The sequence below is a fragment of the Ovis canadensis genome, chromosome 2 (assembly GCF_042477335.2).
Source record: "Ovis canadensis isolate MfBH-ARS-UI-01 breed Bighorn chromosome 2, ARS-UI_OviCan_v2, whole genome shotgun sequence".
Classification (NCBI taxonomy): Eukaryota; Metazoa; Chordata; class Mammalia; order Artiodactyla; family Bovidae; genus Ovis; species Ovis canadensis.
Window position 1 is genome coordinate 6,586,626 of NC_091246.1, and position 13,153 is coordinate 6,599,778.

General features: G+C 48.1%; 1 protein-coding gene across 4 annotated transcripts in view; it reads left to right on the forward strand.

Annotated features, from left to right (window-relative positions):
* ASTN2 (astrotactin 2) overlaps positions 1-13,153 on the forward strand; it is a 1,128,670-nt gene that overhangs the window by 311,840 nt on the left and 803,677 nt on the right. For all 4 annotated transcript variants that reach the window (XM_069573835.1, XM_069573834.1, XM_069573832.1 and 1 more), the window contains one exon: positions 10,919-11,303. In XM_069573835.1, coding sequence (XP_069429936.1) covers positions 10,919-11,303 — 385 coding nt within the window. The remainder of the gene's footprint in view (positions 1-10,918; positions 11,304-13,153) is intronic.

Sequence of the window (13,153 nt, forward strand, 5' to 3'; positions counted from 1 at the left end):
TGAAAGATGCTTTCTGCCCCCCTCTCCATTCATCCATCTTCAGAATGGAATTTCCGACAGAACTTGAGAGGCCGTCCGAGGATGTGGAGAAGGATACTGATTTGTGCTAAATGCCTCCCATGAATTGTTTTCACTCCTCTCTCTCCCACACAAGTGGAGACTTGCCAAACAGATGTAGGTATACGTCAGTCACCTACCCTCCGAGAGGCATTTGTAACGGATTCATTCATTAATTTTTCCAAGAAGTAATTGAAGCTCTGCTGTGTACCATGTACCATTCAAATTTATTCAGAAATAAATAAACCCTGGCCTTCCCTTCGCTGCCTCTCACTTGGAAATACAATCAACACATAATGAGATCTACTCAGGATTGGACCCGGGGCTTGGTCTTGGGTATACAGAGTTGATTAAGGACGCTCTCCGGGGGCACTCAGGTGATGAGAGGGTAGTTGGCAGACAGAAGGAGGAGTCGCTGAGGGTCCTATCAGGTGACCGTTTAACAAGCCAGAGACTGCAGGTTCCACAAAGGCTTGTTGAGAACTCATGACCCAAGAACGGAGGTTTAAAGGACTAGACAAATCAGCAGGAGTTGGGCGGGGGAGGGGTGCTGTGGCAGCGCACAGGCGGTTCAGGCAGAGTGAACAGTATGAGCGGAAGCACAGCTGTATGAGATAGGGCGAGGGACACTGGAGGCCTCACTGGTGTAGTTAGTTTATGCTTATACAACTGAAATGTGAGGCAGGATGTCGTGACTATATATATATATATTTCACCTGGTCACAGATGCCTCTGCGTTTGCCTTTTCCTTTCTGTTCTAGAATATTGGAGCTGGAAGGACTGTTAGACACCAGCTGATCTTATCTACTCGCCCCAAAATAGGGAGGGGCCATGGTCAAGGTCACACAGCTTGAAATCTGTAGAGCAGGGTGATCAGGAGAATTCTTTGGGAAACTGTACCGAGACTACCTCATACTTTAATGGAGGGAATTTGGCAGCTTCACTATTACCTTGCATCTATTTTTTTCAGAAAATAAGACCTTGCATTAATAACAAGGATTCTGATATTTCTTGAGACCCATAACTTGCAAACCATTATGCTCAGTATGTTCTATAATGCAGTCTTATGTAATCCTCCCCAAACCCTCTCAGTTAGGTGTTAGTAACCCAATTTACAGATGAGAAAACTGAGGAAGCGCAAGCAATGGACCAGACACTCACAGGAAAGATAGTATAGCCAAATCCATGTCTGTCTGGCTCAATGTCATTAGTTTTCTCCTTGAATTGCTAAAGGGTTAAATGATCACTGAAGGTTTCTGATCCAATCTAAAGATTATTAAGGAGATTAGAGCTGGATGGGGCGTGTGTTCCAAAAAGCTTCCGCATTTTCACTTTATTCCTTCGGCATTATCTTGGGAAATAAAATAGGGTTGCTAGTAGACACATTGTAAGTAGATGATTAGTTTAAAAGAAAAAAGTTTCATTTTCTATGATGGAACCTCCTTAAATAGGTCACTCTATATCTGTCTAGAAGCAAAGAGATAACTTTACATAAATATAGCCAACTATAGATACATAAAGATAGGTCTCAATGTATTTTTATACACGTGAATACATAGTTGCATGTATATAATATGTATATGCAAACCTTTGATATACATTTATCCACTCCTGATTGTTGGCAGGCATAAACTTACTTCATTTGATTTTGTGCTGGGATCTTTCATAACCTTCTGGGCGCTTACCTAGGGAAAAGTTAACACAGATTCATCTCTAATGCAGTGACAGGATCCACGCCTCGCTATCATGTTGCACTCTCTCTCTCTCTCCCCTTCCTGCCAGTCAAACCCCAGGTCTTTCCATGCCATGGTGTATCTTATTTCTACCCCATTAGCTAACTGCTCACTTCAGCTGCCCTAATCTCAGGTCTTATCATCTCTCCCTGAGGCCAGGCCTTCTTCCGTCTCTGCACATTATTTAAAGAGGCAATTCTCTGTTGTTCCTGGCCATCCTATAAGCATCCATGTAGGATGCTGACAGCTTTCCTGGCCTCTACCATTAAATGCCAGTCATACCTTTTACCCAGTTGTGACAACCAAAAATGTGCCCATTACCAGGTGTCTCTTGCAGGGCAAAATTGCCCCCCAGTCCAGGTCCTAGACGATTATGAATTGCTAACTCACTGGTCTCCCAGGTTCTAACCTCCGCACACAGTGTGATCGTGCCACTCTGTTGCTGAAAAAAAAAAAAAAAACAGTCTCAGATCCTTAATTCCTAAAGACTAATCAGGCCTTTGGCAATATGGTTCTGACGTACATCATCATCTTATTCTCCTCAAGGCCCCGTGGCCGTCCCCAGTCTGTGAGAGAACGGGCCTGCAGTCCTCCTGGAAGCGGCCCCACTGGGAGGCCTTGTAGCATGCATTTGCCACCTTGTGTGTTCTCAAGCAAGTCTGTCTCCTGAGCCTCTGCTTTGCCATCTGTGCTATGGGTATAATCATCTCACCAGTAGGGGAGCTTGAGCGTCAGTAACTCTAAGACAAGGTAGGGAATGCTAAAACTCTAATACAAGCCAGAAAATGCTGAAGTTCCTCAAGTGAGGGTTGAGAGGAAGTATTCTGGGGATTCAGAAGGTAGAGCAATTCCTTCTGGCTAAGGCTGCAGATGGGGAAACCCCCGAGGAGTTCCCCACGGAGAGTATATTGGAGGTACCCATGAAGCCTGCCCGGTATGTCAGCTTACAGATGTGGAGGTGAGGAATAGCAATGAGAGCAACCTTTCGGGCAGAGGAGATCCCAGAGCATTGAACAGGAACAGTGAGTTCCCAGGTGGTCGAATACTCGGCCTGGTGCCCGCCCTACGGTTGGCACTTGGCAGAGTTGGGGGCACTGATGGGGAAGCACACGTTTTGAGAAGGGTGTCTCAGAGCCATACGTTTTGAGATTTAAGTGGTTGATGAACGCGAACTGCAGGACTTCCCAGCTTACTCGGTGGGGAGGGGCCTTGTTCCCAGCCGTGCCTTAGTCATAACAGAAGATGGGTTGAGAACAGTGAGGGAGACGGAATAAAGCCTGGGAGGCCGCTCAGGCTGCATTGAGATGCTGAAAGGCACTGGTGATGCAGGCATAGGATGGAGAGAAAGAACATTTGGAGAAAGAAACTATTTTGTAGATCAAGCTATCAGGAGCCATGATTTCTTAGCAGCTTTGGGAAGTGCTGGCTGCATATTCTGCCTCCAAAGCCCATTTCAGGATGTTCTGTGATCTTGGGCAAGTCACTTTCACTCCCTGAGCCTGTTTCCTCATCTGTAGCACTAAGAGTTTGGACTGTTTTCTTATAATCCCTCCAGTTTATGTGCAATCTGAAGCCTGGAAGAAGACTTCCCAGAGAACTTGAAGGCCCAGCCCCTTTGCTGATTAGCTGTCACTCGGCGTATGGCCAGGAGAACCCCCAGTGGGTCAGCAGGCCTCAGCCATGTTGGGGTTAGCTGTTGGGACCAGACACAAGTGACGGGAAGGGAAGGACATTACTTGGGAGAATATGCGTGTTCACAGCTCTGAGGATTAAAGGCCCGTGTTCTTATCACCGCCAAACAGAGTATTATAAATCCAGTCTTAGAATACCAAATCCTTTTGCGGCTTGGCCGTTGTGAGGGAATATTAAAAAGGCCGAAGACAGAAATAATCAGTTTCCGAATGACACATTGTCAAATAAAGCATTTCTCACATTATCCTCTTCTTTCCTTTCTTTGGCTCCTTCTCCTGTGCCTGGATATTTTAACAGGAAAAATAGATTAAAATGGGGGCAGGCTCTATGGAGTTCTAAGTTTGACTTTTCAGAAGGCTCTCTCAGCGGGGCAGTTTTGAGGGTGGTTTGAATGTTTCACCTCTGTGTGTTTTTTGATGTTTGATATCGTGTATGTAAGCAAACCAGCTGGAGGCTTGAGCACTGGGATAAAGGCAGAGCCGCAAGGAGGGGCCGGCCCAGGTCTGATAAGGTGTCCTCTGGACACTGAAGTCAGAGCTGGTGCTGGGGCGGCCAGATTTACATTCCTCTGGTGAAGGCAGAGCAAGTTTCAGGCTTCTGGGTGTTCATTAAGCACCTTCCTGGGCCAAGCTCTACATTTTAGGCTTGATAAATGAAAGCTTAGAAACTCCAGTGGGAAAATGGTCAACCAGCCTGTTAGGTTGTAGCAGTGGATCTGGATAACTGACAGCCATGGGATTTGAGCAGTAGGAGGGCACAACCTCATCCCAGCTTGCAGAGGCAAAGATGCTCCCCGAGGAGGTAATGGCCAGGCTGAGACGGCTGGGTGCATTGAGATGAGCAGATGAAGATGAGAGTATCCGTTTCCCAGGCTGTCATAGCTATCACCGTACACTGGGTTTGGGGGCAGGTGCTTAAAACAATGGGAATTTTTTCTCTTGGGGTTCAGGAGGCCAGAAGCCCCAGATCAAGATGGCATTGAGGTCTGCTCATTTGGAGGGTCTGAGGGAGAATCTGAGACTCTGTCCCATGCTTCCCAGTAGCTTCCAATGGTTGCGAGCAATCTTTGGTTTTCCTTAGCTCATAAAGGCATCCAGCCAGGCTCTGTCTCTATCACTATATGGCTGTGTGTGTGTGTGTGTGTGTGTCCGTCCCTTCCTTCCTTTTTTAAAAATTTAATTTTATTTTAGAGTATAGCCAATTAACAATGCCGTGATGATAGTTTCAGGTGCACAGCAGTGACTCAGCCAAACCTATGCGTGTATCCATTCTCTCCCAACTCCCTTCCCATCCAGACTGCTGTATAACATTGAGCAGGGTCCCCTGTGCTATTTAGTAGGCCCTTGCTCCTTCCTTCCTATAAGGATACCAGTCCCTGGATTTAGGGCCCACCCAGTCCAGTATGCCCTCATCTCAACTAATCACAAATGCAAAGACCCTATTTCCAAGTAAAACCGCTTTCTGCAGTTCCGGGTGGGAACCACTACAGGGAATGAGTGACTGAAATGCTCTGGACTGAGGGAGAAGCCCTTGGAGAAGCTCTCAGAGCATCACAGTCTGAGGGGACACTAACGACATAGTGCAGCTCCTGGACTGGATACGAGGTAGGATTTGGCAGTAGGGGAGGCTTGAGAAGGAAGCAGAGACCTAGACACGAAGGGACTTGGGTGCCAGGCTGGGGATGTGGGCATTATTCTGAGAGTGGGAGGGAGCAGAGTCAGGAAAGGGCTTCAAGCAAAGAGGAAGGGCTTGGAAGAACTGGATTTGGAATGGAGGCCTAGAGAAACTGCAGGGCCGAGGCCTGTGCTTATCAGTGGAGCCAGGCCTTTCATCCTAATCTTTCATTGTCTTATTTCATCCTTAGCCTTACTCGACCTTTCACATTGGGACCAACCAGCACATTTTGGAGGTGAGCCTGTTGTAGCTCAAGGAAGTAGACTGTCTTAGCCCCTTGTCATGGCCAAGGGCAAGCAGGGACAGGGACCCCCACACCGGCCTGAATGCCCCGGCGATACCTGGTTACCCCATCACGTCAGTTTGCCTTTGACATCACCCACCCTCACCCATGCCTGGCTCCACTGAGAGCGCTGAGACCCAGTGTCAGTAACAGCTGAAGAGAAGTGGGCAGATCCTGCTCTAGAGAGGCTTCTGGTAGGGAATGTTCCAGAACAAATGGAACACACACTCCTTCTCCCCTCTCTTTCCCACTTCCTGCCTGGCAGTTTAGTGAAACCTTCAGCCCCATAAGAAGAAGGTAAAAGTCATCACCCAAGGCTGTGCTTTTTGCAGTCTCACAGAAACTGACCCCTAACCAACAGACTGGGATTTTTATTTCTGGAACTTGCTGCTGCTTCTCCTATCTTGCTGGTCTCGGGCTGCCCTAGAGGGAACGTAGTCTGAATTGGATTTGGCATCAGGTTGTCCACGAGGCCACCAGGACCTCAGCTTGCCACCCCCTCGAGCCTCGGATTCTTAACTTGCTTTCTAACAATCCACGGGCTTCTGCCTGCGTCCTCCTCTGGCTCCTGTGCTCCCTGCTCACCCTGAAGCATTTTCTCCCCTGCTGGGGTCTCTGTTTGCTCTTGGCAGGCAGACTCGCTGGCTGGACACTCTGGCCCTGCTCCCCTTTCCAGCAACAGCTCCTGCTTTTGTTTGCTAGCCCTGAAGGAAGCCCGCCGGGAAGTAGGGGTCCAGACCCTCAGGAGTGGAACAGCGCAGCGGCCTGGACCTGTCCTAGTGGATGCAGGTCGTAGTTTCTCCCTGACCCTGAGTTACTCTTCTGCTTTCTTTGGGTGGGACGTCCCACTAGGACAGAGGTGGCCACACGCTTTTCTTGCAGCACTTTGCTTGGGCACAGTACACTTCAGTTTGCAAGGGCCGTCGCAGCACTGTCCAGATTTCATTTACACGACAACCTTGTGGGCGCCACGAATGAGTGTCGTGGGTCTCCATGTGGTAGGCACTGAGCGCCACACGTCACATCCGTGAACTCACATCTAACCTCCCTGGATGAGGACACTTTTTACACAAATTTGTGAATGAGAAAATTGTGATTCAGAGAGGTTCAGCCCTTTGTCCAAGATTGCCCAGTATTTATGATAGCATAAGATTATAGAGAAGTCTTTCTGATCCCCAGCCTTCGGCCCTAACTGTGTGCTGTACTATTCAAAGTAGTACCAAGTCCATTTTACAGATGAGTGAACTGAGGGTCTGGAGGGCATTGAGGAAATTCGAGATCACACAGTGAGTGAACAAGGAAATTCAAGATCACACGAGTGAACTTGAATTGAGAACATTTTCCTGCATGCTCTGAGCCTAAGCCACCACTCCTTTAGGGTTTAGGAAGGAAGGTAGGGCTGCTCAGTGGTGCTAGAAACATTATCTGAGCTGCTACTGTGTCTTGGATGAGGCCCCAGGAGCCCTTTAGGAGCCCAGCCTGGGGGGTGTCTGTTTCAGTGGGTCAGTGGCACTGTGAGCCCTTGATCCCTGAAATTCTCTTTGGCCCAAGTTTTCACAGTGAAATCCTGATCTATAAGGGAAGCCATATGGCCATTAGATTACCTGAGAGCTTAGCTGGTGGGAGCAAAGGTCAGGACAGGCTGGGGAATGAGGGGCAGGGAGCCTGTACCACAATAAGAGGGTTGGAGCCACTGGCTTGGGGTCACATCAAATGAGTCGGCAGATAATGAAGCTAAAGGCCCCAAGCTCAGCTTCCATCAAAGTGGAGTGAGGGAGGTGGGGGGTCTCCCTCTGCTGCCTCCTCTGGGGGTTCTCTGTGCTGGGAAATCTGTGTCTGAAGTTGCCCAGGTAAGTTGAGGAAGCAGAAGTGAGCACCTGGCCCTTCCTACCCCAAGCAGAACTGTGAATCTATGATGAAGTTCAGCCACACTACCTGCGTCAACAGCCTCCTGTCTTTGGGCCTCTTTCCTCACATAATATAGGACAGGGATACCTAACATGCACAGGTGTGAAGGTAAATGAGAGAGCATATCAAAGTGTTCAGCTTCCCTGGTGGCTCAGATGATACAGTGTCTGCCTGCAGTGTGGGAGACCTGGGTTCAATCCCTGGGTTGGGAAGATCCCCTGGAGAAGGAAATGGCAACCCACTCCAGTACGCTTGCCTGGAAAATCCCATGGACAGAGGAGTCTGGTATGTTACAGTCCATGGGGGTTGCAAAGAGTCAGACATGACTGAGTAATTTCACTTTCACTTTCCACTTTCATTGGTAAGGGTTTGGGAATCCAAGACAAGTTTTGCAGAAATGCACATCCTGGGGCAGAGGTAATATTGTGTGTTATTTGTTCAGTTGTGTATGACTCTTTGTGGCCCCATGGACTGTATATAGCCTGCCAGGCTCCTCTGTCTGTGGAATTCTCCAGGCAAGAATACTGGAGAGGATAGCCATTCTCTTCTTCAGGGGATCTTCCCAACCTAGGGATCAAACCTGGGTCTCCTACTTTGCAGGCAGATTCTTTACTGTCTGAGTCACAAGGGAAGCCATCAGGGGCAAAAGGTCAATCATTCATTCATTCAGCATTACATATGTACTTCCTGAATGCTGTTGACAATAGCAGTAGCTGTGAGCAGTTACATGAGCCTCACACAACGCTAAATACTCTGTGGGCATCTCAGCCTCACAATGATCCATTGAGGTGCTACTGAATACTGCCTTCATATAACCCACGAGGAAACCAAGGCTCTGAAAGGTAGTGACCTAGTTAGTGAAGGTCACGCAGCCTTTAAGTAGGAGAACCTGGACTAACGCCGTGTCACTCTGAGGTCAGCTCTTGGCCTCTGTGCCCGATACAAGAGTTCCCCGAGGTGCTTTATGAGCCGATCCAGCACTGCATGGGTGACCTGGGAGGGTTGTTGGGATTTGATGGGGGAAGAGAGCCAATATAATGTGATACAGTAATTGCCTGTGGGCTGGTTAGTTAAGCCTCATCTTTCCCAGGTCAGTTTTGGTTCTGGGTCTGAGAAAAGGGCCACACACCCATAACTGGAGTGGGCAGAGTGGGGATGAAGGGCTCTGGGAGCAGGGAGGGTCTGCAGGGAGGGTTACAGAGAACGAAATATCCGAAGATGAGAAGGGATGAATCAGGCAAAATCAAAGTTTTCACTGCAGAGGCTGCCTTGAAACGTGCCCACTGAATCCTGGATTTGCACACCGCATTTTCCCTCCCCTTCCTGGGGTTCCCTTTTTCTCTGTGCACCCTTACCATCTTTCTCACTTTTCCTTTCCTTCCCTTTGGGCTGTAGAATCACTGTGCGGTAGCCACTGGCTATGCAGTGAAGAGCTGGGTCCACCACATTTTGGCCTTTTATTCCCAGCTGGACCTAGGATCAAAGCCTGTGTGACTTTAAGCAATTATATAACCTCTCTGAACCACCTTTTCCTCATTTCATTTACGGAACGGAACTTACAATCCCTTATCACAGAGGATTGTCTTGAAGATTAAATAAAATAACATTAAAAATAGTAAGGGGCAGGTCTTCTGTTTATTTGTATGAAGTGATAGGGTTCTTGTTGCCTCCTATTTCTCTTCACTCATCTTTCTTATCATCTCTTCCCTCCACACTCCACCCTCTGTCTCTTGCCTTTCTTATCTCTGATGCAAAAAAACTGACAATACCACATCACACATGACTTCTAGACCTAGAGCAATCTCTATTATATGTTCTGCGGAGGAAAAAGGGGTGTGTTCTTATTTTTCTAGGGCTCCAGTGGTGCCACACACACATTTTATGTACACTTGACAGATTGCACCCACCCACACACATAAACACATGTACTTATAGCTTTGTTTGGTTTGTATATTTACTTCTTAGTTCTGACATCCAGAGAAACCTTCCTGGGGATCCCAGAGTAACTCATTGCCAGAGTCAAAACAGGGCTATCAGCCCATGCCTGTAGCCCTGGCCACCTCCGAGCCCACTCGCCACCCACTCCCCATGGAGGTGATGAATTCTAGCTTAGAGAGCTGAAGGACTTGAAAAAAAGAATCATCATTTTTAGTCAATAGGACAGCTGAATCATTTTAGTAAATGATGTTCTTCTTAGCCTAAACAGGTATCCTTAACAGCCATCATCTCCCCAGCAAGATAATCTGTTGAGGGTTAGTTAACATCTGTCGTCTTTGCTAGATGTTATACAAGTGGTTTTCAGAAATTGCCCTTGCCTTTAATGAGTCAAGGCAGAACAATCAGCCAATGGGTATGGTCAAAAGAACACGGGTTTTAAAGCTAAAAAGCCAAACACACACACACCCACACACCCACACACTGAGGCTCAGAGCTTGCTTTGCTACTCAGCATCTGAGCTTCAGAGTCTCTTGATTTCTTCACCCCTCTCCTCCTAACCACAGGCATGGTCCTCCCCAACTCTTGGGGTTACACAGCAGGGACTTCACATAGTGGCCTGGAATCTCCCAGGCAGAAAGCACAGTGTATACAGAAGAGAAGCAGCTATCCGAGGGGCTAGCCCTGCTCAATGGAGATGCTTCTGTCAGAGGGAAAGAAGGCAGGCGAGGAGAATACAGATAGTCCACCTCGGCCTTTGACAGGTGCTGTGGGGAACACGGATGGGCTTTAGAAACACCCCTGCCCTGGAGGAGCTCACGGAGCAGAGTATTTCACGACTCTCATGAATCATGTAAGATCTGTTCGTAAACACTTTACCTATTTCAATTTAATGTATGGTATGCAGACTCAACCAAATATTTACCAGTTGGATGTATTAGAGAAAAATAAACTGCAGTGTGCCTTAAACTCCCGATGAAAGGAGCCCTAGAAGAACGCATGTGTTCATTCATTCATTCAGCAAATATTTATGAAGCGCCTACTTTGTCCCAGGCCCCCTGTGGGGAATCAGCATTAAAAAGGCCAGTGTTTCTGATAATAAAAGTATAGATGATACAGAAATTGTTTGACTTGTGTATTCCCAGCAGGATGGAAGAAAGACTGCTGTCCCTTGAGCCCTCCGTGGATTCTTTCTAGAGACGAGGAAGCAAGGCTGAGAGGGTGTGCTCAAATGTCCTGGGGTCACTCAGCTGGTGAGGGGCAGAGTCGGGACTCAGACACTCTAGATGTAAAGCTACCACCCTAGTATTTAGTGGCGTGCATCTCTCTGACACGCCCATCACCCAGCTTATTTGTTCCTCGTGGGGACTTCCTGAAGAAGGAAGGGCAGGGGTTCTTGCTGACCATTATACAAGTGAAAAGCAAGGCTCAGAGAGGTGAAGCAGTTTCTCCAAGGTCACACAGCTTCTTGGTGAGAAAGCCAGGTTTGGAAACGGTGTCACTCTGCGGGCTCCGGAGGCTCCGAGAGTCAAACCCAGGGATCGTGGGCTGCGTGTGGTGGACGGTGACCCCTCCCTGGCACTCCAGCCCAAAGAACTGCGGTCCACTTGCATGTCCTTCTTCCCTCCCGCTCCAGGGTGGCCTCATTGCCCTGCTGTTGCTGCTGCTGGTGTTCACGGTGGCGCTGTACGCCCAGCGGCGCTGGCAGAAGCGGCGCCGCATCCCCCAGAAGAGCGCCAGCACGGAAGCCACCCACGAGATCCACTACATCCCGTCCGTGCTGCTGGGCCCGCCGGCCCGGGAAAGCTTCCGCTCCTCCCGGCTGCAGGCGCATAACTCCGTCATCGGCGTGCCCATTCGCGAGACGCCCATCCTAGATGACTACGACTACGAAGAGGAGGACGACCTGCCCCGGCGGGCCAACCACGTCTCCCGGGAGGACGAGTTCGGCAGCCAGGCGACCCACAGCCTGGACAGCCTGGGCCGACCAGGGGAAGAGAAGGGTGACTTCGAGAAGAAAGGTGAGTCTTCCTGTTACATCCCACCTTCCCCGGGGGTGGGGGTGGGGCATTTTAGGGAGCTGGGGAGAGGCGCAGGAGCTGGATGGTAGGAGAATGCAGGAAGTGTTTTCTGGAATAAGCCATTTTTGATTTATGGCCAACTTCTGTTGGGTTTTCAGAGTTCCTCACTTCTTGATGCTTTGGTGGTGGTGAGGGGGAAAAAAAAATAAAGACTGCCAGTATTCTTGGAATTAGAGTTTTTAGGAGCATCAAAAGTTATGTAGTCCAGCATCTTTCAGTGTTTCTTGATTGCCTCCCTGGCTGGCTTTCTCACTACTCAGGTGGGAGCTCATCTCACTTGCAGATGCTACTGTTGGAAGGTTTCTCCTTAGACTGAATTGCGGTCTGTTTCTCTGGCTCTCCATATCAGAAACTGAATCTGAAATTTCCTTCCCCAAGACAGCTCTTGGGAAATATGACAACAGGGAGAAAAAAAGGCACCTGGTAACTTTTAGAAATCAATATCAACAAATAATCCCAGTTTCTCTGCCACTCTGGTGTGACATATTTTCAGACATTTCACCATTCTGGTCACTGTGCTCTAGATGGAGATTCTAATTTTTCATGTCTTGGCATATAACACCAGAAGTGACACTCTCTTCCTCAAGGTGGGAATGCTCCTGCGCTGAGCAAAATGCAATTTTCACCTCCTTTTTGCCTGGTATTATGCTTCTGTTCATGCAGTTTGAGTCACATCTGTTTTTTTTTTTTTTTTTCGGCAGCTATTGCTGACTTGTGGTTGACTTTTTGATGACTGAAACCTCTCACTCTTTTTCATATATGCTATTGCAAAGACCCATTCTCATTGTTCTGTTGGAGGACAATTGATTATTTGGACCTGGGTACAGGATGTGCTGATATCTGTCTTTTTTTCAGTGTCTATGCCTCCAGTTTGTTTATAGATGAGATTTGGCTATTTTTCCTTTAGGTAAATGCTATAGAATCACTGTTCTGCCTGTTTTTCCCCTTATATTGTCTTTATGACCCTGGTGATGGTGATGTGTTCAAGGTTTGGCCCAGAGGCCCTAGTGTTAGGACTACTCCTGTTTGTGAGCCAGGAGAAATCATCATCACTGCTTGGACCAGTCCTGCGCTGTGAACTTGACATTCTTTCCTCCTGCACTTATGGTCCCTCCTCTCAGATCCATCTTTCCATGATGCTCAGTGGAAAATAGGAATTTCAGGAATTTCTTAAAAAGGAGACATTTTTGTCAAGCTTAGAAACCTAGGGAGGGAAGAGGGTGGTACAGTAAGTAAGAGTTGTTTGGACCTGAGTTCAAATCTTGTCCCCTTTGTTTGCTGAACGACCTAGAAAAGTGGGAATTCAGTCTTCCAAGTCTCAGACTCCTCACTGAAGGATTTTTGGAAGGATTAAATATAAAAATCAATGTATACCAATACCTAACACAAGGCCTAGGATATGGTACATGTTGAATCCCTGAGAGCCGTTATCTGTAGACCTCAGGCCCTTGGTCTTCGCTGGGTTCCTAAGACTCTGCCTCATCCAGCTCCCTGTTCCCTGCCTGTCTCCCTCTAAGTGCCAGTCACCATTGTTTGCTCAGTGCCCTGGAACGTCCACATCATTTCCCTTCTCCGCCGTGATCTCTTCTGTCTTTGAACTGCTGGCTTACTGACAGTCTCCTCAATTCTTCACTTTCTCAAACATCGTTTCTCATTTTTCGTGCGGCTTTTCATCTTCGAGCAAGAGCAGTCTGCGTTGGTTTCATTCTTCACACCGCTGCCTGGCGCAGTGCCTCTCGTGTAGAGAATGTCCAGCAAATGGGAGACGAGAAGGATGGCCCTAGAGAGTG